The 22,974-nt window shown below is 43.8% G+C and overlaps 1 protein-coding gene across 14 annotated transcripts in view; it reads left to right on the top strand.

Annotated features, from left to right (window-relative positions):
- MEGF11 (multiple EGF like domains 11) overlaps positions 1–22,974 on the top strand; it is a 256,970-nt gene that overhangs the window by 146,206 nt on the left and 87,790 nt on the right. For all 14 annotated transcript variants that reach the window (XR_006017856.1, XM_042039041.1, XM_042039040.1 and 11 more), the window contains 2 exons: positions 16,637–16,883; positions 18,838–18,958. Coding sequence is in view for 13 of the 14 variants with exons in the window: in XM_042039041.1 (XP_041894975.1) it covers positions 16,637–16,883; positions 18,838–18,958 (368 nt within the window). In the remaining variant the exon portion in view is untranslated. The remainder of the gene's footprint in view (positions 1–16,636; positions 16,884–18,837; positions 18,959–22,974) is intronic.

Here is a 22,974-nt window from a genome sequence, read left to right as displayed (position 1 = left end):
GTGAGGCCCTGGCACAGGGTGCACAGAGAAGCTGTGGCTGCCCCTGAATCCCTGGAAGTGTCCAAGGGCAGGTTGGATGGGGCTTGGAGCACCCTGGGATAGTGGAATGTGTCCCTGCCCATGGCAGGGGTGGTACAAGATGATCTTTAAGGTCCCTTCCTATCCCATTCTCCGATTCTGTGATTCTACAAAAAAATGTGAGACTCAGGCTCAAAAATATCTTGAAGTCTTTATCATGGATATTTAAGCATGTGCTTAAAGAGATGTTTTGGAGCTGTCCAAAATGAGGACAAATTAGGAATTTACACCAAATAACTTAGCTCAGTTTTACAAGGACTTTTCTAACTGCTGCCTTTTTGCCTCAGATCAGTGTCTCCCATCTTCACGTTCCTGCTGCTACTGCTATGACTAAACCTCTTATTTGTGCCATACCTTAATCATCAAATTCCTCCTCTGGAGTGCTGAAGCAGTAGATAATGTCTCTGTTTTTATTTGTCGGGTCAGGAGCACCAATTCACAGCTCAGGGATCATCAACACCGTGAGCTGACACCAGAGTCTGTCCAGCTGCTGTTTTCTTACAGTCACACAACAGAAAATCAATGGTGTCAGGAACACTGGGGTAATTCTACTGTTACAATCAATACATGCTGATTAAACCAGTTGTGTCTGTTGGGTAAATTTGCTGCATCATAATTAGAATTATTAATTAAAAATAGGAAATCAATTGACACAAATTAAGCAAAAAAAGAAATTTGCTTTATTTCTTTGACATTCTCTCCAGAGGCCTCAATAACTGTGACAACAGGGACGTGACCGAGTGGCATTTGTCAGTTTTTTAATGCTGTCCTGAGTTTTAAAAATTGACTTATAAACCCTGCTAATGCAGCTCCCAGGAAATCAGACAGGAGATGTCGTGTGTGCAAGAAGCAGCTATTTATGTTATTACAGTTAGTCATTATTCCCTGCCTATCCAGGAGTAAAAAGCAGGAGTCATGTGAGTGGCACCGGGGAGGGGAAGCAGCTGGGGAACGAAAGCCTTGGGGAGCAAGAGGAGCCCATCCTCTTCCCACTTTGTTTTCTGTTTTCAGATAACAAGGATAAACAAATTGATTGTTTCTGTGCTGGTTGTAATGGGCTTCTCATTGCTGGCTACTTCCTATGATGTGCTGGTGACCTTCATTATTTTCAGGGATATAATATGTGGGACACTAAGGCAGGGACAGCAGGAATGCACATGGTCTTTCATTCAGCTCTTTATTTTCCTCTCTGGTTTTTTTTGGATTTTATGGAGTTGGGGTTTTTTTTTTTCCTTCTTTTAACCTATCTCAGTGTTCTTTTCTTACACTTTCTCCTTGTTTCCTCCTACTCTTAGTGATTTTCCTTTTTCTGTATAATACTTTCCATGCCTTGTTTTCTTCCCCCTTTTCTGTTTGCACACATGAAAGCAGGAAAGTGTGGGAATACTCTGGATTTTCATACTCCTGTGCTTTGCTCACCACAGCCAAATTTCTTCTCTGAGCTTTCACACTTACGAAAGATGTGAGGGCAGAAAGGACTGGTTTGGGTAAACCTGTGATTTGTCACTTCTGGTGCTGGTTAATACAATGTTCTTTTACTAATTCTTGGTGGTAAACTGGAGTTTGGGTTGTTCACCTGGAAAAGAGAAGGCTCCAAGGAGAGCTCAGAGCGCCTTCCAGGGCCTAAAGGGGCTCCAGGAGAGCTGGAGAGGGACTGGGGACAAGGGATGGAGGGACAGGACACAGGGAATGGCTTTAAAGTGCCAGAGGGCAGGGATGGATGGGATATTGGGAAGGAATTTTCCCTGTGAGGGTGGGGAGGCCCTGGCACAGGGTGCCCAGAGAAGCTGTGGCTGCCCCTGGGTCCCTGGAAGTGTCCAAGGCCAGGTTGGCCGGGGCTTGGAGCAGCCTGGGATAGTGGAAGGGGTCCCTGCTCATGGCAGGGGGTGGGGCTGGATGATCTTTAAGGTCCCTTCCAACCCAAACCATTCCAGGATTTTATGATCTCATTCATAAAGAATTCTAGTCATTCTTTTCTAGTCCTAAACCTGTCTTTAAGGTGTTTTACAATAACAGTATTTCATTGACGTGTATTTCCAAGACCAGTCAAAAGCAAGAGTAAATAAAAACGTCTTTAGTTTAAAAGCCAAGACAGATTGAGTGGTTTGCACAAGAATCAGGAAAAGCAGAGTTTTTAAAAGTCCCAATTCCAAAGACTTATGGCCATGTCTCAGGCGGGCTGAGCAAGCTGCCAGTTCGGACCTCCCTGACAATGGAGAACATATGGAAGCAGGAGGATCTATCCACTATATCTGAGCACAACTGTTGAGTACTTTAAAATTAAGCTGTAAAACCCGGGCATCAATAAAGAACTTTACAGCACTCGTGTAAATAGTGTAAAATAAGGTGGATGTACTCAAGCAGTCAGAACCTGCGAGGGGGAATTCTGGCAGCTACGCTCGGGGTGAGTTGTGCTCCCAATGGGAAGTAATAAAGAGCTCCCACGAGGAAAATAGTCCCATAATTGAGACTTGAGAAAACAAGGACTTGGATTGACAGCTTCAAATCTTTTTTACTAAGATTCCACCTGGCAGTATTTTGTGGGCAGCAGCTCGACACTCTGCTGCCAGAACAAATCTGAGGATAAATTGGGTTATAAGGCTACACTGGGAAAACAAGTGGTGTCTTTTGCTTTCCTTTCAGTGGGCAGTGGATCGGGGCTGTAATTAGAGTCTCTGCTTTATGAATCTTTGTCGCAGCATTTGTCACACGTCATGGCTGTGGCTCTGCTCCACCATGGGTCCTGTTGCCGTAAGTGAGATGTAAACAGTCATCAGTGGTTCCTCTGTAACTGGAGGGCAGGCAGGAGTAAGAAAAAGGTTATCTCTCGAGGTGTAGCCATGATGAGCTACAATTACTGTTTTTCCAGAAGCTTTGAAGATGGAATTAGTCAGCTTATGCATAAAAGTGCTTGTTGTTGCTTGGCAGTCAAGTGGTGTTTTGATTTTTAATGAAATCACAGTATTTGCATTATGAGGTTATATTATTTTTAAGTCCACGAGTCTAAGAATTAGACTGAAGTCTTTTGGCTGATACAAGGAAAACTAACACCTAGAACTGTGTTCACCTCTGACATGCTTAAAAACTTGAAAAAAAATACTGTTATCACCTGTAAATTGTTGACTGTAGAGCCCTGCTTTTAAAAATGTACAGAAACTGATACCAAAGTTGGAAAAATTGAATCCTTTCCCAGACTGCTGTTAAAAAGTTGGCTTTAGCTCTTTACACAGCTCCTCTTGCATTCCTAGGAAAGAACAGGGAACAGGACATTGGTTTCAACAATGACCACTGGTGGCCAGAGCCACCATGGCAGGGAATTGAGAGATTTTTTATCCAGTTGCTAAAAAACTGGTGCTGTGTTGCTTCCAGCTCCATTCAGCTGCTGCACTGCTGCTGCCAAGGAGTCATTCCATGATCCACTGACCTGCTGGGTCCAGGAATCACAAAGTTGTGAGATAGACTCTGGAAGGAGCTGATTGAATTGCCATGTTTACTGCAGTTTCTCAACAACTTCCTTGCTTTGCAAGCAAATTTAAATGGTTAAAAATGCAGATTTTTTAAATTATGTGCACCTGTGTTCTCAAGTCTCAGTGGGAAGTCACCTTCTTCAGCTTTTAAGAGCACAGACCCAATAATTTGCACTACCTTGATCCTGATCCCCCAGTTTAATTTTCTGTGTGCCTTTCAAGAGTCGAGGATAATTTTTGGCCTCATAATGTTGCTTTCAAGTCTTCCTTCTCTCAGATCTGCCTAGGAATGAGTGAAATGAGTCAACAGTAGAGGTTTTTTTAAGCCTTCTTCAAGTTTTACACCAGCTCCCTGACAGAAAATGACAGAATTCTTTTAGTTTGACAGAAATTAAGGATGTGCCAAATGGAGGAGTCTGCATAGATGGGAGTTACAGAACAATAAAGAATTTACATTTGCTGGCTGTGAGGTCTCTATAAGGGCAAGTCCTTCTGGTGCAATATGAACTTAATTCATTTACTTGTAACAATTTTAATTTACAAATACTTGAAGAAGCTCCAGCAGTCTCTGTCTGTGGAGTTTTACTGCCTTTTGGATCACTTGCCTTGCAAAATTCCAATTGTGCAACCCTGGCAATCAGCAGGGAAACAGAACCTACCAGGTCCCAGCAGTCTGTGGAAAATTTGGCAGCAAATATTGTGTAACTTGGATTTGGTTTGTTAGAGGCCAAGTGAGGGGGAAGATCAGCACAGGTCTGTAAGAAACAGTATCAGGGTTAACAGGGATGGAAGCAAATGGAGAGAAACAAACCTGGAGACTCCCAGCTTTCCTTAAAGAGAGTGGTGGAGCTGGGACCTGGAAAACCAGGAGGGAGAATTCCAGCAAGTGTCACTTGGTGTCACAGCACTGACTGAGCAGGGTGGAGGGGCTGTTCCTGGCTGGGTCCCTTTCCCAGGATGTTCAAGTCCTGCCCCAGCCACATCCCACTGCAGTTTGGATCCCAGTGAGGCTGTTTGTACCAACTTTCCACTTTTTAAACACTGTTATTGATGAGAGACAGGAAAATATTTTATGAATTGATCTCTGTATACATTAAAGAGTCATTTCTTGTTTATTTAATTCAGCACAGGATTATAAATGTAGGAAAAAATATACTATAAGGTACTTACAGCATAAATTTACACTTTAGATCTTGGAGCTGTCCTATCTCAGTGCTATCACTTCCTTTCTGGGGAGTTTTGTAGTTTAATGTAATTTGACTCAGTTTCCCTTCTGTGAACTGGTGATTAAATACATTTTCCAGCTCATAGATGGATCCTGAGAATTAATCAGTGTTTGTATGGAACTCTGATGATGGGGGCAATTCTATTAAATGTGCAAAACCTTTTTTACATACCTACAGATCCTACACATTCTGTTCTTATTGCACAGTTTAGAATGCAAATTGTTGCATTTGTCACTTTTTTGTTATACTAGCATACTTTGAATTTCTTTTAGTACTGTACTCTGAATAATTAATCATTCAACTAATAATTATCCATTCCAAATAAAACAACTTGATTACTAAGCCTGATGAGGAAAATCCAGTCAGGAAAGAACCCTTTCAAAAACAACAACATTCTGCAGATATCCTTAATATTTAAAGAGTGAGCTATATTTAGTAAATTCTTCTGAAGCAGGGGGAGAGGAACGGATGCTAATTTCCTGTGTCATCAGATTTGTGCATGTGTGTCAGCCGCATTCCTAAATCACCACCTACCACACAATCACCATCCTCACAGGCATCAGGAATATCCAGCATTTCCCTGGGTGGTTCCTGTTGTGGGCTCGTGCCTCCTTCTGCTCATCGATTATTTAACATTTGGGGGGTTCGGTGTTTGCTCTGCTCAGATGTTCTGTAGGGAGCAGGGCACCTTTCTTAGTCATGGAAACAGCAAAGTTGTGGAATCAGTGTCATTTTCCAGATGGCACTCACTTAACCCACGGAGGCCAGCTCTTATCAAAGATGATTACAGATGATGGAAAGAAATTCCCTGGCTGGAAAGGGCACTGGGGTGAGCCTGAGGTGATTCTGATGGCACTGTGCAGCATGGCCAGTGACAATTTAGGTGATGGTCTCATCAGACAACCTCTTTTTCGCTGTGATTTTTTAAAGATATATCTCTGCAGCCACTAGGAAAATGTAGAGATCTGAACCTTAAAGGGAATCTGGCATTTAAAACCTTTAATGCACAGGTGCTGTGCTCTCCTCCAGCAAAATCCTGTTCATTTCCCAGCTGCCATCCAGCCAGGAAGTCATGTATGTCTGTTTTGCTTTTTCCTTGTCAGTGGCAGTTGTCACTAAAAAAGAGAGAAATTAAATTAATCCAGGGGGAAGCTGGTCCACAGTTCCTTGGACTGAACCTCCAGGAACTGATACCCAGTGTCTGGGAAGTGGAGCTGCTGTGTGGATTTTCCTGGTTTCTGTGAGGCTGACCCATGGATAATGCTGGAGGCATGAACAGGTTGTTTGTAAACAATGAGGAAAAAACATGTGGAGTGATGATTTAGTGTTTCTGCCTGCCTGACACTTGATGGCTTAATGCAGGAATCTACAATGGGGAAACTGTTCCGAAAGTACCGGCTTCCATATGGCTGCGATTTTGTCAAAACATTTCAGCTCAGTACACCCATAACTGATTGTGAGCATGAACAGTTTTGATCAGCCTGTTTTTCAGAATGTAAAACAGTTTAAGAATTGTCTGTTTTTAACATCATAACAAAAAAGTTTCACTTCCCAGTTTAGAGCAACTTCTGCTTTAGAAATTGGCATTAATTTACGCTTCTGTGAACAACATTGGAACATGTTGGGAAGTCAAAATAAAATATCAAGGTTTAGACATCCAATCTCAATAATTTATGAGACAAGACTTTCTCCTCCTGCCTGGCTCTCCAGAAGGAAACCGAAGCCCCACTGGTGGGCAGAGGAAGCTGTAGGGACACAGGCAGAGATGCCTGAATGTTCTGCTGGCTTGGGGCTGGTGCTTTGCTTGCTGAGGCTGCTCTGCTCTCTCAGCATTTGCATCCTAAAGAAGTGGTGCAGGAGAGCTGCAGCAGTGGTGCAGTCTAAGGAGCTGCTCTAGGGACACTGGAATTTTTCTGGCATAAACCTCTCCTGATGCTGGGCTCTGTGTCCTCTGCCTTTCCCAACACACCCAGGGACACCCAGGCTTTGGCTCCTGGTATTTTAGCTATGCAGTATTTGTCTGCCTCATGTTTATCTCTTTATTAAAAGCATGTTCTACATCTCCATGCCTGAGTGATGTGAGAAGAGGGTGTAATATTCTAGTATTTTTGTATTTTTGCTTTTTTTCACCCCCAGTAGTTTCAGATTTGCTATTTTCTGTTGATAAATACAAGAAAGGTTTTGCAGAGACTGTGCTGAGTCTTGCAATGTGTTTTGATGACTGAACATTCTAGTTTTTACTGGGTCACACAGGGCAAGACTTTTTTACAAAACTGTTTCTTTTTCTGTGCCTGAAAGGGACACTACTATTAATGGTTTATAAGAGAAAGACAGCAGTGTATTTAAGATATCTTGAAGACATTAGGTAACATTAAAGAGCCATGTGAAGGTTCAAGTATGCCTGGAAGAAAAGAGATCAAGTAGCTGGTGTGGATACCTGCACACCATTTTTGCAAGCCTTTGAACTGTTTTAGATATAAAAGACACCCCTTTTTCAAAGGCCACTGGGCTTTCTGCTGCTCTAATTCTCTCTGAATGTCTGTGAGTAACAGAATTCACACTGGTAAAGGTAAGATTTTTCCTGCATTCACTTGCTAGGGCAGAACATCCTTTAAGCTGATATTGTTTGGCTGCAGAGCAGTGCACAGGTGACCCAGTGATAGGACAAGGGGGAGAGATTTTAAACTAAAAGAGGAGAGATTTAGCTTAGATGATAGGAAGGAATTCTTGGCTGTGAGGGTGGGGAGGCCCTGTCACAGGGTGCCCAGAGAAGCTGTGGCTGCTCCTGGATCCCTGAAAGTGTCCAAGGCCAGGTTGGACAGGGCTTGGAGCACCGTGGGATAGTGGAGGGTGTCCCTGCCCAGGGCAGGGGGTGGAACAGGATCTTTAAGGTCCCTTCCTACCCAAACTATCCCAGGATTCTGTGATTAGGCATTAAGAGGGAATTGTAGCAAAAGAAAGAAGTGATTCTTTTTACTCTCCAGCTACACTGTTGGAAATAAAAGCAAATACCACAATCCACAGTGTTTACTTCATTTTTCAGTATCAACACAATAAAATAAATTGCTTATTGACCATCTTAAAAATGACTGATGAGTCAGGACTACGAGTTATGTTATGCATGAAGGATGTGTTTATCCATCTCCTTGAAAGGGAAACTTTATGGCACAATTTGAAGCTGGTGAGGTGGATACAGCATTTCTTCCATATGCATGTCTTGATTTTCCCCACTGCTCAGCCAATCCTGCTCCCTTTGCTCAGCAGCTATAGGAGAAGGGACACATCCCTGCATGGGAATGACAAGGAGAAGGAACATCCTCTACCCCTTGTTGTAGTGACAAGGAGCTGTTTCTCCTTTAAGCTTTATTTTTGCTTTAACTGCAAATAAAGGCATATTGCCTATCTGGCAAAACATCAGCAGAGTGACCTTCGACAAGGCCGGGTTTATGCGCTGTGAAAAACAAGAAGCTGAGCACGTCTCTGAGAGCTTGGCCAGGCAGGGTGGGTCCTGCTCGATGCTCTGCAGTCATGGAGGGTGGAAAGGTGACTCCAGTGGTTGGATCACGTTGCTTTCCACATGCTGGATTCCCCAGGTGAAGGATGAAGTTGTCCTGCCCAGCTGCAGGAGCTGGGTGAGGATGTGACTGAAGGGCAGCCAGCATGGGCAGCCTCCTGCAGCTCCCAGACTGGCCCTGTGGGTCTGCTCCAAACTGCATCAAAGTCAGATGGAATTACTGAACTGAGAGAGGATTTGTTTCTGCTCTCACAACTACCTTGCTGAGCACTCAAATAAAGATTATTTAGAGTAGCAAGAAGTCCATGTGGATATTGCACACGGCTTTTTCACACGAAGCACAGCTGTGGGATCAGCAGCTCCAAATCTCCAGGGACAGAGGCCTCTCTGAGCAGCTCTGCTGCCAGCACTCCTGAGCCCCTCCAACACTGGTTTCTTGAAGGATGCATCTCCTTCCTGTCCTTGTCCTGCAGTGTTTTAGGCATATTCAGTGCATTTCTACCCCTTCTTGAAGGCAAAACTGATTTTACTTCTGTGCAGAGGCATTACCAGAAAATTTCATTACCTAGTCAATGAAAACATCTAAAGTCCATTACAGATGTTGAGAGAGAAAATGTTTTACCCAGTTGGAAGACAGAATTTGGAAGTAAGTTACTTGCAGATATTATTATTACAAGCCTGTCCTAGACAATAATAATGAAGTATTGATGGAAGTTCTGCAAGAGCAAAGACTGCTGGGTTTCATACAGAGGAAAGATAGTATCTTCATTTAGTTTTATTAGACTCTTGATACTCTGCCCATGTATTTTTTAATTCACCACAGTAAAATTCTAATTAAAGAACAGACTTTGCCTCCAATTAATATGACACTAAAAAAAAAAAATTTTAAAGAATGCAGCATCTTCTTCACAAAAATTATAATGAGAAGACAAGCTGCCAGTGTTGTATAGAATGTTGTCGCTCCCTTATGAAGCGTTTCATGGTTTTAAACTCCTTGTAAGATCCAGAGTGTCAGTAGAGTTAAAGGCTCATTAAACAGAGCGGTAATTTCTACAAAAAGAAATAGGAAATATTCTCAGGTTTTTTTAATGTTCTAATTTTCACTTCTTTTGAAGCGTCTGTCAAAATAGCTCATAGTAGAAATTCTGAAAGCACCACACTTTGATATCTGTCAGGAGTAGAAGTTGTTTCTTCCTTTTTGCTGCTTCCAAAATATATTGGGATTATTACAGGATTTGATGAGGCTGACATTCAAATACATAACTTGGAGTGATTTTGTTTTCATTTATCCAAAATACAAACCTCCAGCTAGGTAACTGTTGTGAGCATTCTACAGAATACCATAGGAATGTTCTTTAAACAAGAATTACTTTGGAAAGAAAATGTTTCCTCACAGGATACTAAATAAACTGCAGGGCCACTAGAGTGCTGGGACTGAGTGAGGTACCACATGTTGGAGAGTCAGTGACTAATGAGATCATCATCCAAGATCAAATCAGGGCCCAAATCAGCCACATGTTCCATATCTGATTCAGAGAACTTCAGGAACTTCAGGGAGAATCAGCAAAATCTTTCTTGGAGGATGAAAATCTGTTTTCATGTCCTTAAGAAAGGAAAAAAAACCGAACACAAAATGAGATTGATTTCCTTCTGTGAGTAATAATTTATTAATTTTTGGAAAAATTAGCCGATGTTCCCTTCCCAACTTTCTATTTCTACCTGATGAAGCCTGATCCATAAACTGGGAGGATGAGACTGACGGCAAGTCCTGCCAGCCTTGGATTAACCCCAGGGGTTTTCCCCTTGGGTGGGTACACAAATGCATATTTACATATGCAAAATATATTCTCTGGGCAGCCTTAGAGTTGTAAACATTGAGACTGGCATTTTCTTCATTCTAATTGTATGAGCTGTGACTGAAAGCCTGGCTTTGGAGATAAAGGGAATCCAGGTTTGGGAACCTTAAGGCTGCAAAGCTACAAGCTCAGAAGTCAGCAAGTGCCAGGGTACTCTGTGCTCACATAATTAAAGAAAATATCATAATTCATAGGCTCACGTACTGAATTACTGCTGTATTTCCAACCTTTAATCTGACATTTTATTTTTGTGACACCAACTCCATAAGTCAAATGTCTTATTTACATGGGTTGCTCCCTGTTTGGTTTGGTTTTCCTTAAAAAGCAAATAGAGAATAGCAAAAATCTCTCCAAGAGTGTCATCAGGCTGATGTTCAGGTGGTTCATCAGCAGGGACAGAGCAGAGCCCTGGCATGTGAGTCGCATGGACTGAGAGCACAGGGCTGTCACCCTCCCCAGGGGCCACTTACTGCATGGAGATTAAACAGCCAGTGGCCCATGGCTGCTCCCAGGAAAAATTGTAACAGGAATCCTGCTAAGGCCCTGAAGTCTTTAATTTCAGATTGCTTTTAATACGGTTGGAATCTTTGAGAAATGTAGGTAACGAGTTATTCAGGGGTGGCACTGAGTGTCTGCAAATTGCATTTTTATAGTTTGAGTACATGTGGATTTTCACTGGGGACGCCTGAGCACACCCCTGGGTGTGGGACATTGCTCAGAACATGGAAGGTGTCCCAGCTGGTGAAATCATGGAATTATTATGTTGGTCTCTAAGCATTTGGAAGAACATTTTTGAAGGGCACTTCTGAAAATCTGGGTTGAGTGTTATTAACGTGTGTTAGATGTTACAGGGGTGATCAGTCTTAAGAGACAGCATTTTTTTGGGTTAGAATCAAGCAGATCAGCGAGTGGCTTTTCAGTGACTTGGCTCATGCCTTTAGCAGTGTGTTGGTGCCACTTGAGGGACTCAGCGCTGCTCAGAGCCAACACAAAGTGCTGGGACGTGTCATCGTAAGGGAATTCCCTCTTCAAGGACCTTGTTTCAAACCTATTGCTTGGCTTTTGTTTGCAAAGGCGTTGAACTGTCCCTAAAGGAGTCATGGTTGTGCAGGGAGCAGACACAGCTCAATGCAGAGCTGTAATTCTCCCACTGGATAAAGCGCAGGGAATAAAAAGTTATTGATTATTTTAAATTTTCATTCATTACATTCAGGCGCATGTTTTACCTTTTGCAGTTTCTTTGCCTGCTTTACATTAGCTAGGTCAACCATCTGGTTCCAAAACTGAATTAGACAAAAAAAAACTGCACTCAAAGTTACATCCACATTTCACCTCAATTTGTATGCATAGAATCATTCTACAACAGTACAGTTACATTAAGAGGAGAACCTAGTCCTAATTTCAAAGTAAATTCTAAAATAATCTCTCTTAAACCATGTCCTCCTAGATTTAATAAGTTAATTTTATTTCCTGTTTGCATTTTTAAGGGCTAGTATCTCATTTAAACATTACAAACTGGATTTGGAAATATTCCAGAATATTGATTATTGAATATGAGCACATTCTGGGTTTTAGCAAATTTGTAGAAAGCTGCTTTAAAGTGTGGATTAATTGAAGCTCCCCATCAGCCCAATATGGTCCTGAGTCCCTGGGCCAGGGAAATCAGACACTGGGCTTTTTCTGCTGTGCCTTGTGCAGGATGTTTGTGAATATCTCACTGACTTTTCAGACCTGGCATACAGAACTGGTCCCTGGCTACAAAAGAGACACAGGGAGGTTGATGCTCATGAGAACAGAATAAACTCAGACCTTGAGACCACAGGTTGTGCTGCTGTTGCGATAGAAGATGCTATTTTCATATTGATCGTGTGTCTGTGCAGGGATGGAAAAGCTCTGGAATAGCACTTTTGTCTCTCTCTCATCGGGATAAGCCACTCCATAAATGTCACCCCTTCCTTGGGACTCCTTTTATTTATCTGTTACCTTTTCAGCTTCCTGTGTTTGCTTCATTGTGTCTGACTTGTGCTGCTGTGCTGGGTATGGGGTGTCTCTATTGACCCAGAACGCAGCAATTCCCTAATCATTCCTAGAAGGATAAACAGCCCTTGGGGAGTGAAACGGCACTTCCTGTGTGTCCTCGATGTGTATTTACCAGGACAGCACTGCTAACAGGATGCCATGCATGACCACAGCAGAAAAATTTCTTCACTGAAGGAGTGGTTAAGCACTGGAACAGGCTCTCCAGGGAAGTGGTGGAGTCACCATCCCTGGAAGGATTCAAAAACAAGCAGATGTGGCATTTTGTGTTATGGTTTAGTGGGCATGGGGGTGTTTGGTTGAAGGTTGGACTTGATGATCTGGAGGTCTTTTCCAGCCTTAAGGATTCTATGATTTGATAATTCTACATTCAGAGCCTGCAGGAGCCCTCACTTCAGGAAGTAACTGAGGTTTCAGTGTGGGAGTGGGGATGGCACGAGGAGGAAAACTTTTGGTGCTGCTTTGAGCAGTCTCCACCAAGGGGTGAATCCCTCCCCTGTCACAGCACCCAGTGCACACCACTGTGATTGTGCTTAGGCACCCAGCCTCATCCCTTACAGAGCCACATTCATTTTTACTGGTGATGGTTAATCTCCAGCCATATTTCCAAAGGTGCAAAAGGGAGGAAGTTAGCACATTTTCCAGGGAATGTGTGCACGTGACCTGAAATATGGCAGCTCACTTTAATGTAGCATCTCCCAAGAGAACGGTGGCTGTTTCAGACTTATCCCTCGCGGTATTGACATCCCCACATGCAGCTAAGGGGAGCATTTGTACCTCCCTGACATCACCTCTCTCAGGTTGCTTTCCTTATTGATGGTCTGGTTAAAGTCTCATCATTTTGACATTTTTAATGGCATCTGCATTTACAGCAGAGCGCTCGTGTGAGCTTTAATCAGCTCTCTGTTCACATGTTGTTGCTGTTATTATTTATTACAGTAACACACTGAGGCAATCAACAAGAGCAGGATCAGACTGTGCTGGGCTGGGATTGGAGTTTAAAATTGTCTCTCTTTGCCCATGGGAGGAGGGGTGCTGTCAATCCCAAAGTGCAGCCTGCTCTGCTCTCTGTCTCAGAACCTGGAGTCACTGTCACACACCAGCCAGGATTTGCCACACTGATCTGTAGAGACAAAATACCTTTTGGTTGCTGAAGTCTTTGGTTTCTTCTGTTTTATAATTTTATAGAAGGAGCTACTAGACTCCAACACGTAGCCAGTTACACACTCGAGTAGTCTCACACCTGAGTGAGCCTGTTGATCTCAGTGAGGTTAATTGTAAGAATAAGTACTTGGATTTTAGCTTATCATCCCTGTATCTACCTTTGTAAAGGTAGTGAAGTTCCCACAGTGCAGATCTTGGAATTATCATTGTATCGTTATATAAATGGCACATCATGTTCCAACAAAATGACTCTACAGTCTGCCACTGCAATATGGGACTTAGGGAAAGGCATGTTAGGGACAGAGTCCGGAGAGCTGGCCGGATAAACGACACGTACACCAATTCGATTAAGCATCGTTCTCCCTTTATTGTACAGCTATGCAAGCTTATATCTACTTTTGCAGAGATTCACGCCCAGTGCCTCTAGACAGCCTCTAATCAGCGGGGAAGATGACCAGTGTATAACTTTGCCAAGGACTCTGAGGGCTGCCTGCAGCCAGGTGCTTTCCAGGCCTGCCTGCAGCCAGGGGCCTGTTCAGGGGCTTTTCCTCAGCAACCCTCAGTTGTCCAATCTTTCCAGGGGTATCATATGCCCCTGTTCCATAAGGAATCCCTCTACAAAGGGGAAAAGAAAACCAACAGGAATTGATAAACTTTGAGCAGTAAAGATCTTATTTTCATGTGAGGTTACTGCAGTGTAAAATCAGGTGAGGATGAAATTCCTTTATCCCAGATTTTACACTAACACATGGCTAACAAATTTCACTCAATTCCCTTTGGTGAGATTGTGGGGTGAAATTTGCTACAGGAAGGAAGCAAGCATGCGACCAAATACTGATTGCAAATAACTGTTCAAACAAGATGGACTCAGAAAAGGAGCTGTGTTTGAGGCAGGCACTGTACAGGTAAAACAAGATGCTTGAACTAATGAAGGGAAATTATTTTTCCTTCCTATAAATGGTTTTCTTTTCCCTTCACTTTCTTTCAAAGTGAAAAACACCAATCCAGCAGACAAATCAGATGCTTGGAGCACCCACCTGAGATGTGAAACAGCAAGGATAGAATCATATCTTCTAATGAGTGTTATTTATTCATATTAGGGAAATTAATTGCAACTGGAGCTGTATCAGCTCAGAACAAGCCACAGTCTGCAGTTGGGGCTCTGATGTGAGGTGTGGGAAGGCAGGAATCAATCCCCAGAGCAGGCAAGGTGCAGTTTGATCCCTGCACTCCACTTCCCTATGCAGAGGGACATCAGCTGTGCCTATGTGGTTCGGATTTGTATCCTTTGTGGAGGTGCAGAACTGCATCCCTTGATGTTCAAGTTCTGCAGCAAACAAATCAGTGTTTCTGGAATGGAAATTACTGGGGAACTCCAGCAGCTCCAGCAGCTTTGCTCCCTGCCCCAGAAGGCTCACAGAGCCTTAGCAAGTGTCTATGTGAAATAAAGATAGATCATCTCTTCCCACAGATTCTCAGTAATAATTTAAGTCTTATAAAGAGTAAGATTTTGTTTGTTTGGCTCCCAGTGGTGTTAGAGAGGAACTATCATCCCTGTTTACAGCTGTGCGAGAAGTGAGGCAAAGCAATAAATGAGCTGGGGTGAGGCACGACCGGGATTGTGCACAGGGGTACATGGTGTGCTCTGCTCCCTGCAGGACATGAAACCTCTGCACCTGTGTCCTCTAAGACCCTGCAGATCTTTTGGAGACCTTGGAATTATTTTCTGTGTGTTTATTTCAGCTTTTAACACTTGCTCAAGAAACACAAGTTTGTAAACTGGTAATCCGCAGTGCAAATTATGTAAGAGCTGACTTCTTTTTCTGCTGGATATCCTCACACTGACCAGTCAGTATCTCCTTCTCAAAATGAAGGATAATAAATAGAAATATTGCCAAAATTAACTGATAGCTGCAGTTTTCCAGTGTGGGTTTATAGCCAAGCACTGTAGAAGGAGAGGGCTGTGAAATTTCTAGGACAAAAGCATCAAGCTTAAGTGAGCTTTACATTTACCTCGCTAATCCTGGAACCAGATCCGGGGCTGAGAGGCAACGTGTATCACCTGGGATTAGTTTCCATGTTTGCAAATAAAAGAGTTTGTGAAAACAGCCCTGTTGCTGGGATTCTACTCTCCTCTCCTGCCTGGCAGTGGGATCTACACCACTCGCAGGAGGATTGTTGGTGAAACTGAAACCAGCTCCGAGCACAACCAGCTGTACCTGGAAAGTGATCAGGAGCTGTGCCCTTCCCAGTTGCCTGTTCTTAATAGGATGAGAATTTTCTTCACCCTTGCCATAGCTATGGTGAAAGGCTGCTAAGTGGAGGGTAGGACTGCTGAAGAAATCCTTGTTTTCCTGCTTTTTGCTGAGGAAACCTTGACCTCAGGTCAAGGTTTGCTTTGAGCTCTGTTCAGTGCATGCAGCTCAAAGAGATGTTGTGCAGGTGCTGTTTCAATAGCAAATCAGGACAAACTGTTCCTGTAAGGCTGACTTCCCTCTCCCATCCTTCACATGGTCCTCAAAAGAGTAGAAGGGATCAGGCAGGATTGTCACATGAAGGGTTCTCACTGTGCCTTAATGCATTCCATAGGGAACCTCCTCTCTGTATCAGTGGCCAGAGGGTTTAGGGTCCTTCTGTGTTGCTGTTATTAGCCCAGGAATTATCTGACATACTCATTCCACACCTTCATCCCTGAGTCTGGGCAGCCTCATGACATCCTGTCTCCAGTGTTATTTTCTTCCCTCTCACTATTTAGTCCAAGCAAAAATAAATAAATATACAGATTAATAAGAAAACAAACAAACAAACACCACCAAGGAGAAGGCCTTCTCTAGATTATCGTGTATGTTATCTTATGGGAACGTAGCAAAAAAACAATATTTGATGACATTATTAAATCGACAGGATTTGCTTGGCAACACCACCTGCCATTAAGTGCACTGCAGGCAGGATGTGACCCTCTGCATCTAATTCCACTATAAATTCATTCCTTCCAGCAATCTAAAAGCACTAAGAAACAGGATATTAAAAGATTTCGGGCCTGATCCAATAAGTTGTTAAACAAGTCCTCAACTCTAGGTATGACAGTGGTGCCGTTGTATGCTTGCACCCTAAAGCTGGGTCGGGGGGGCAGATGCGAAAGCTGGGGCGGGGTGGGGGCAGATGTTAAAGCCGGCTCGGGGGAGCAGTTTGGGAGCGGGGGTTTCTTTAGAAGACTCTGGCTGAGGTGCACGTGGGGCTGTGGGGTGAGGCAGCCCCGTGTCCCCGCGTGGGTAACTCGGTGTGTGTTCGCAGGCTGTGACAGCGAGCACTGGGGGCCCCACTGCAGCAACCGGTGCCAGTGCCAGAATGAAGCACTCTGCAACCCCATCACGGGCGCCTGCGTGTGCGCCGACGGCTTCCGCGGCTGGCGCTGCGAGGAGCTCTGCGAGCCGGGCACCTACGGCAAGGGCTGCCACTTCCAGTGCCAGTGCCAGCACGGGGCCACCTGTGACCACCAGACCGGCGAGTGCCACTGCGCGCCTGGATACACCGGGGTGTTGTAAGTGCAGCAAGAGCTGGGGACTCCCTTGAGCTGATTGGGTTCGGCCGCGTTTAACGCGACGAATAATTGCTGAATTTACACGCTGTTATACACTGGCCTTTGTAGAAATCAGGGAACGGGATTTCAGAGAGACTGAAGAAAGGGAACTTCTGTTCTTGCTGCTGATTATACCTGTGACCGTGAAGGGAGCCTTCAAGAGAGCTGGAGGGGGACTTAGGACAAGGGTATGTAGTGATAGAACAAGGGGGAATGGCTTCAAAGTGCCAGAGGACAGGGTTAGATGGGTTATTGGGAAGGAATTCTTCCCTGTGAGGGTGGGGAGGCCCTGGCACAGGGTGCCCAGAGAAGCTGTGGCTGCCCCTGGATCCCTGGAAGTGTCCAAGGCCAGGCTGGCCGGGGCTTGGAGCAGCCTGGGATAGTGGAGGGTGTTCCTGCCCATGGCAGCAAGTTGGATCTGGCTTCAATGACTCTTCCAACCCAAACCATTCCGGAATTCTATGATTCCATGCTATTAAAATAAAATATAGCGCTAAAATAAGCTTTAAAATAATTTATATTTTCCAACTTGTGCAACAACTTTACCTGTTCCTAATTTCAGAATGTGAATACAATCCAAATTACAGTGGAGTTTTGATAAGCAGTTGGACTCTCTCCTCATTAGCAGTCCAGTGCAGCATCAAATGGAACTTTTCCATCCCCAGTTTATTTGACTTTCAATCTAACTGAGAAAGCATCGCTGTTAACTATATCAGCTTAGTATCTAGGGGGTAAATTTTAAGCATAGAGAGCAGGGATTTAGCGGTGTGACTCCTATTAACTTTAACGAGAATCACGTAGCTAAATCTCTATCCACCACACGGAAAGTTTACCAGTAGGATTCACAAAATGTGCATATTAATTTTAGGACAGCAAGCAATAGTTTCTTGTTTAAAATTGCCCACAGTGTAACATCAGTTCTCATTAGAGATCTTTCAGTAGTTTCAGAAGTAATTATGTTTTTCAGAATTATTTAAGGGGAAAAGAGAATTTAGTCACTGAATTTGGTTGGAGATCTATTGCAGGTGAGTTAACACTTTTGCAGTCTATTATTATTTGTTGACCTGCATGAAGGGGAAAGTAAAAAATAAGTGCAGTGTTAACCCTCATAAATAAGTGATAGGTCTTTTGAATATTTTATTTAGTACCTGATTTCCTCCTAGACTTGTGACCTCAGTCGTGGAAGCACTCACTGCTAAGGACTCTGCTTTCTCTTGGGAGTGCTCCCCTTGACATCAGTGTGTCAGTTCTCAGCAGGGCCGGCCCCTGATATGTTGTAGGAACATCCTCATCAGAGGACAGTCAATTAGGGGGAGAACATCCTGTAGTTTCAAAACCTTGATGCTGAAAGCTCTGATGTGCACGTGTAGGAGACACTGGGCTTTCCAGGGATTAGCCTCACATTGCCCCTCCACAAGTACTGAGAGGGACTCAATGAGCTTAAATAGCCTTTAAATGATGTTGAGTCCTTGCCAGTCCATTATACACCGCAAATGTTAACATTCAGTAGTGACTGGAGAAATTTCAAGCGTTTTAATCCCATCCTTTTATTCTGTTTTCAGCTTCTTTTATTGCCATGTCACATAATTCACATTGAGGGCTTCATCCTGCAACTCGTATTTTCCTGGGCTATTTTAATGGTTATGAGTTGTCCTGTTGAGATGGGTGGGATTTGGTACATGCATGAAGGTTACACACATGCGTCAGCCTTACAGGGCTGGATCCATGGCATGTAAACAACCCCAGCAGAAATTAAAGGAATCTCAGCTAATTGGCAATGCCAGCTGAGCCTGAGGTTTTGTCATTTGCATAAGGACTCCCATGATGACCTGTGTTGTGGGTTTTCCTCATTTACTGTTTCCTGTAGGTTCTTTAAAATGATCTCTTTGTTTTCTGTTGTTCTCTCTCCCCAAAGCTGTGAGGAGCTGTGTCCCCCTGGCAGCCACGGAGCCCAGTGTGAGCTGCGCTGCCCCTGCCAGAACGGGGGAGTTTGTCACCACATCACCGGGGAGTGCTCCTGTCCTGCTGGATGGATGGTGGGTACTGCTCATCCTCATTTAGGGCTTGGAATTGGATGGTAATTGTTCACTGTCTCAGCTGCCAGGCTCTAACAATTCCCAATTTGGGACTGCCTTTGTTGGGTGTGCACAGCACCTACACAGACAGGCCACCAGTCTGGGACTTGCCACCATGCCTGGAAGCGTTCAAAAAACATGTGGATGTGGCACTTGGGGACATGGGTTAGTGGTGGGCTTGGCAGTGCAGGGAGAATGTTTGGACATGATCATCTTGGAGGGCTTTTCCAGCCTCAGTGGTTCTGTGATTCTGCCGTCACAGAGTTTAAAAAGAGCAGCATGCCAAGAGACAAAAGAGTTGTCTGTGAGTTCTAGTTACTTGGAATATTCCCTGCAGCCTTAGACACTGCCCTCACACAGGACAGAGAGCTCAAAGCCCAGCTTGACATTGTCAAAGGCACAAAGTGTCATGTTCCCCTCCAGGGGAGAGGGAGAAGCCAGGGGGAATCCAGTGGGTCAGGCAGGCAGCAAAGCAGGATGAGCCCAGGACACAGAGGCCAGTTCAGTGTCATGTCCTTGCTCAGGCACCACTGCCATTGATCGCCAGAGATTTGCTTATGTCAGGGCTTGCACTGCAAAGAGATAACTGCCCTAACCTTTAATCCTTTGTGTCAAGAAAGCAAGGCCAAGCATTTTAAAAGTCCTCAACTTTACCAATAATGTAATAATGAACTCTCTTGGGGTGTGCCAAGTCTCACAGGCTTTCATCCCATTTAGCTGTACTAAACTTCCTGGCATTTTTCCTGTGTCTGACAATTAGTCTCTTGGCAAAGTTGCTGGATTTTAAAGCATACAAGTACTCTGATTTTTTATTTTTACATGGAAGACCCTGCAGATCATCACACAGCTGTGACTGCTGATAGGGACCCTCTACCTGTTCAAACATATAAAAGCTGAGAACAATGTTTATGTTCCTTTGCATTTGTACATCAAATGCTTTGAGTTCAAAAGTACCAACCATGAGATGTTGCTGTATAGCGGCAAAATGGGAGAATATTGCTGTCCATAAGTTTTGGTGGAAAATCTCTCTCTAACTGGGGGACAGGAATCTCTAACACCACCAGTCATGGCAAAGGTGGTGATGAGGTTATTCCATTTCAAATGACAAAGGCAAAACTTGTCAGAAGTATGAATATGGCACCTTGCCCTCACCTGGCAATCAGTGGAGGCAAAGAAAAGGTTCTTTCCTTGAGTGCTGGACCTAAAGTGTTAGGAAAGCAATTCACATATTTTTGAGGGCCTATCAGTCCATTCTGGCACTACCTCCTAAGAAGTGATCAATAAAGTGATTCTCATGAAAATATTACTTTTTTCATCTCTCCTCCTGCATGCCAAGATTTCTCAGGATCTGAGTTGTTTTGCTGTATTCTTCCTTACTTGTATTTTATCAGGAGTTTTCTTTTCAAAGTTAAAACATCACTAAACAAATAAGGGTATCAGAATAGAACAGCAAGTTTTGGATGTCATTTAGGATGCAGCACAGACCCTAAGAAGAACCACAGCACTGGGGCTGCACAGCAGCTGTGGTTGTATTCTGGCCCAGTCCTACCCAATTCCTTACAGCCTGGAGTTCCTTTTACACATTTTTAGGAGCCCAGAGAGACTTTTCTGAAAACTATGTTGTTGGCTGCTCTGTCCCCAGAGGAACCCTAGAGTTAACAATTGATGTTTGAAACAAGCATAACTGAAAATTCTGAAGAGAGAGATCAAGTATTCTGCAGAAAGAAATGAAAATTATAAGTAAAAGTGCTCAGCTTGTAAATGTTGAGATTTTAAGTATAAAGGGTCTCTCCAGGGTTTTAATGAAAAGCTGGTAATTCAATGTACAGAGAGGGATAAAAAGTATGTTTTCATGCTATATTTTTAACTCTTGGTGGTTGGAATGGTTTGGGAAGTGAGACATGAGGGGGCTGTAAACGAGCAGGCGAGATGGGATTGCTAGACAGCATTCATTTTATTTCACACCACAGGTTTCTGTGACACCAGGAATTTTACTTGCTGATTTTGAGGCTTGAGACTGCACGTATATATTGAATCTACCATCATTTTGGAAGGAGAGAATTCTCCCTAGATTTGTACAAGTGCAAATCCACTTGGACTTTATTGCTGCTGGATGAGCTGCAACTTTCATCCTTTCCTAGGCTGGCTTATTAACAGGAGCTCAGGTCCCTTTGGGGTTTGGTGGGATAGGGAAGGGGAGGCAGTGACTTTAAAAGGAGGACGTTCTGGGGTTCTGAGGTTTTTCATTGGATCTACCATCTTCAGAGCCTGGTTCTTTCATGACTTGTAATTTCTTTCCTCCCACCAGTGCAGAATCTCCCAGCAGCGCAAGTTCTATTGACAGAGTCCTGTGGGATTTTACTGCCCCATGGGTTCTTCACCAGGAGAATGGTGGCCAACAGCCTCTATTGTTGAACAGTCAACAGAACGTGGCTTCCAGCATCCCACAATGTTGGGCTTTTTCAACTTTTGTGCCTTTGTGGCTGTGGAGTTTAGTGGGTGGCTGCTTTAGGGCCTCATTAACAATTTACATGTTTAATTCCATACATCATTCTCATTTGCAGTATTAAATTCTCCAAACACTCTCAGAAAGTGGGGAGAGAAGTTAGTTTAGCATTTACAACACTTCTCAGAAGCCGTTTGCAAGGACTAGATCTCTGTGCTTAGGAAAGCAGCAATATTTCCTGACATGACAGAACATTTGTCACTGGCAACGCCCCCTGTTTGGCCCCAGACCCCCTTCCCAAGGCATCATGGTGCCATGGTAATAGAACACATTCTGCTCATCACTTCTCTCTTATTGATTCTGGGCTTTGTGAAGCATCATTTGTATTTTTGTCTATTTTTCTTTCTGTTGTGACATGGGGGTGTTTGAGAAAATGGAGCAGAAAAAAATCTTTTCTGTCCTACAAAATACAGCAAACAATGTCAAAAGCAGAAGCTGATGAGATCAGGGCCTTTAAAAAGGTGCTGATGGGGTGAACTTTGCTGATTAGATGTATAAGCAGCAGGAAATGTTGGTCTGACATTTGATCCTCTAGAGAGGGATGTTTTGAATTCCCTTAGTACATATTAATGCAAAAAGTACAGCTAAAGATTCTCTTGGCTCCAGGGGGATGCATCCCAGAGTATTGCTTTCTCATCATTTGTTGATAGAAATCCTGTTCCTTTTGAGGCATGAAGGGAAAAAGTATTTATTATCAAGATAAATGGACACTTAGGTCTTCAGATATATAGTGTTGTGTATTACTCAAGCCCAGAGACACCAGTTTTTAACACTGTAATCTGAAAGTTCTTGAACTGAGGCCAACCTGTCTGTTTTACAGCCAAGGAGCCACATAGCCCTGGCTGGGAAAGGCTCAAAGTATCTGTTTTATGGTGACATTGAAGAGCAGCCTCTTCACTTTGGTTGTTGATACAGCTAAACTTCCCAAGCCCGGAGGAGTGAAAGCAGCTATTATATTCCTGGTTTATATTTTGAATAAGTTGTGTCTGATACGTGCTTTGTTCGAAACTCAGAGCCCCCTGGGCTTGGTTAGGGAAACAAGAGAAATTAAACCCAAATAATCCTGTGGCCAGGCACTGTTTCTGTTTCACACTGGGCACTGTGATGGCACTGGCAGCAGCACCATTTGCTGCAGATGCCAAACATTTTCCATTATAGGACCACAACTTCAGATCCCAGCACTGCCAGACTTGTTTTGGCTGAAGTTCCTCAGCTGGATGCCAGCCTCAGGCTTTGTATGTGCTCGCAGGGAGAAAAACATTCATACAACTTCTAAGAAGTTCTGGGGAAATCCTTGTAAGGCCTTGATACTTGGTGGGGACATTGTGGGATACCTGGGGGGAAACCACCTGAGTTTGACAGGTAAATTCTCCAAAGACACGACCCCACATGAGGGTGAGCGTTCCCTGCCTTGGGGCTGAACAGCTGGAGCAGGGACTGCCTGGGAGCTGCTTTTCCTTGTGAGCAGTGC

Source organism: Corvus kubaryi, unplaced genomic scaffold (genome assembly GCF_017639235.1).
Source record: "Corvus kubaryi isolate FWS band 111438036 unplaced genomic scaffold, C.kubaryi_AGA036_p1.0 37394, whole genome shotgun sequence".
Taxonomy (NCBI): domain Eukaryota; kingdom Metazoa; phylum Chordata; class Aves; order Passeriformes; family Corvidae; genus Corvus; species Corvus kubaryi.
Note: the sequence above shows the minus strand (reverse complement) of the source record. Positions and strands in the feature narration are given on the sequence as shown.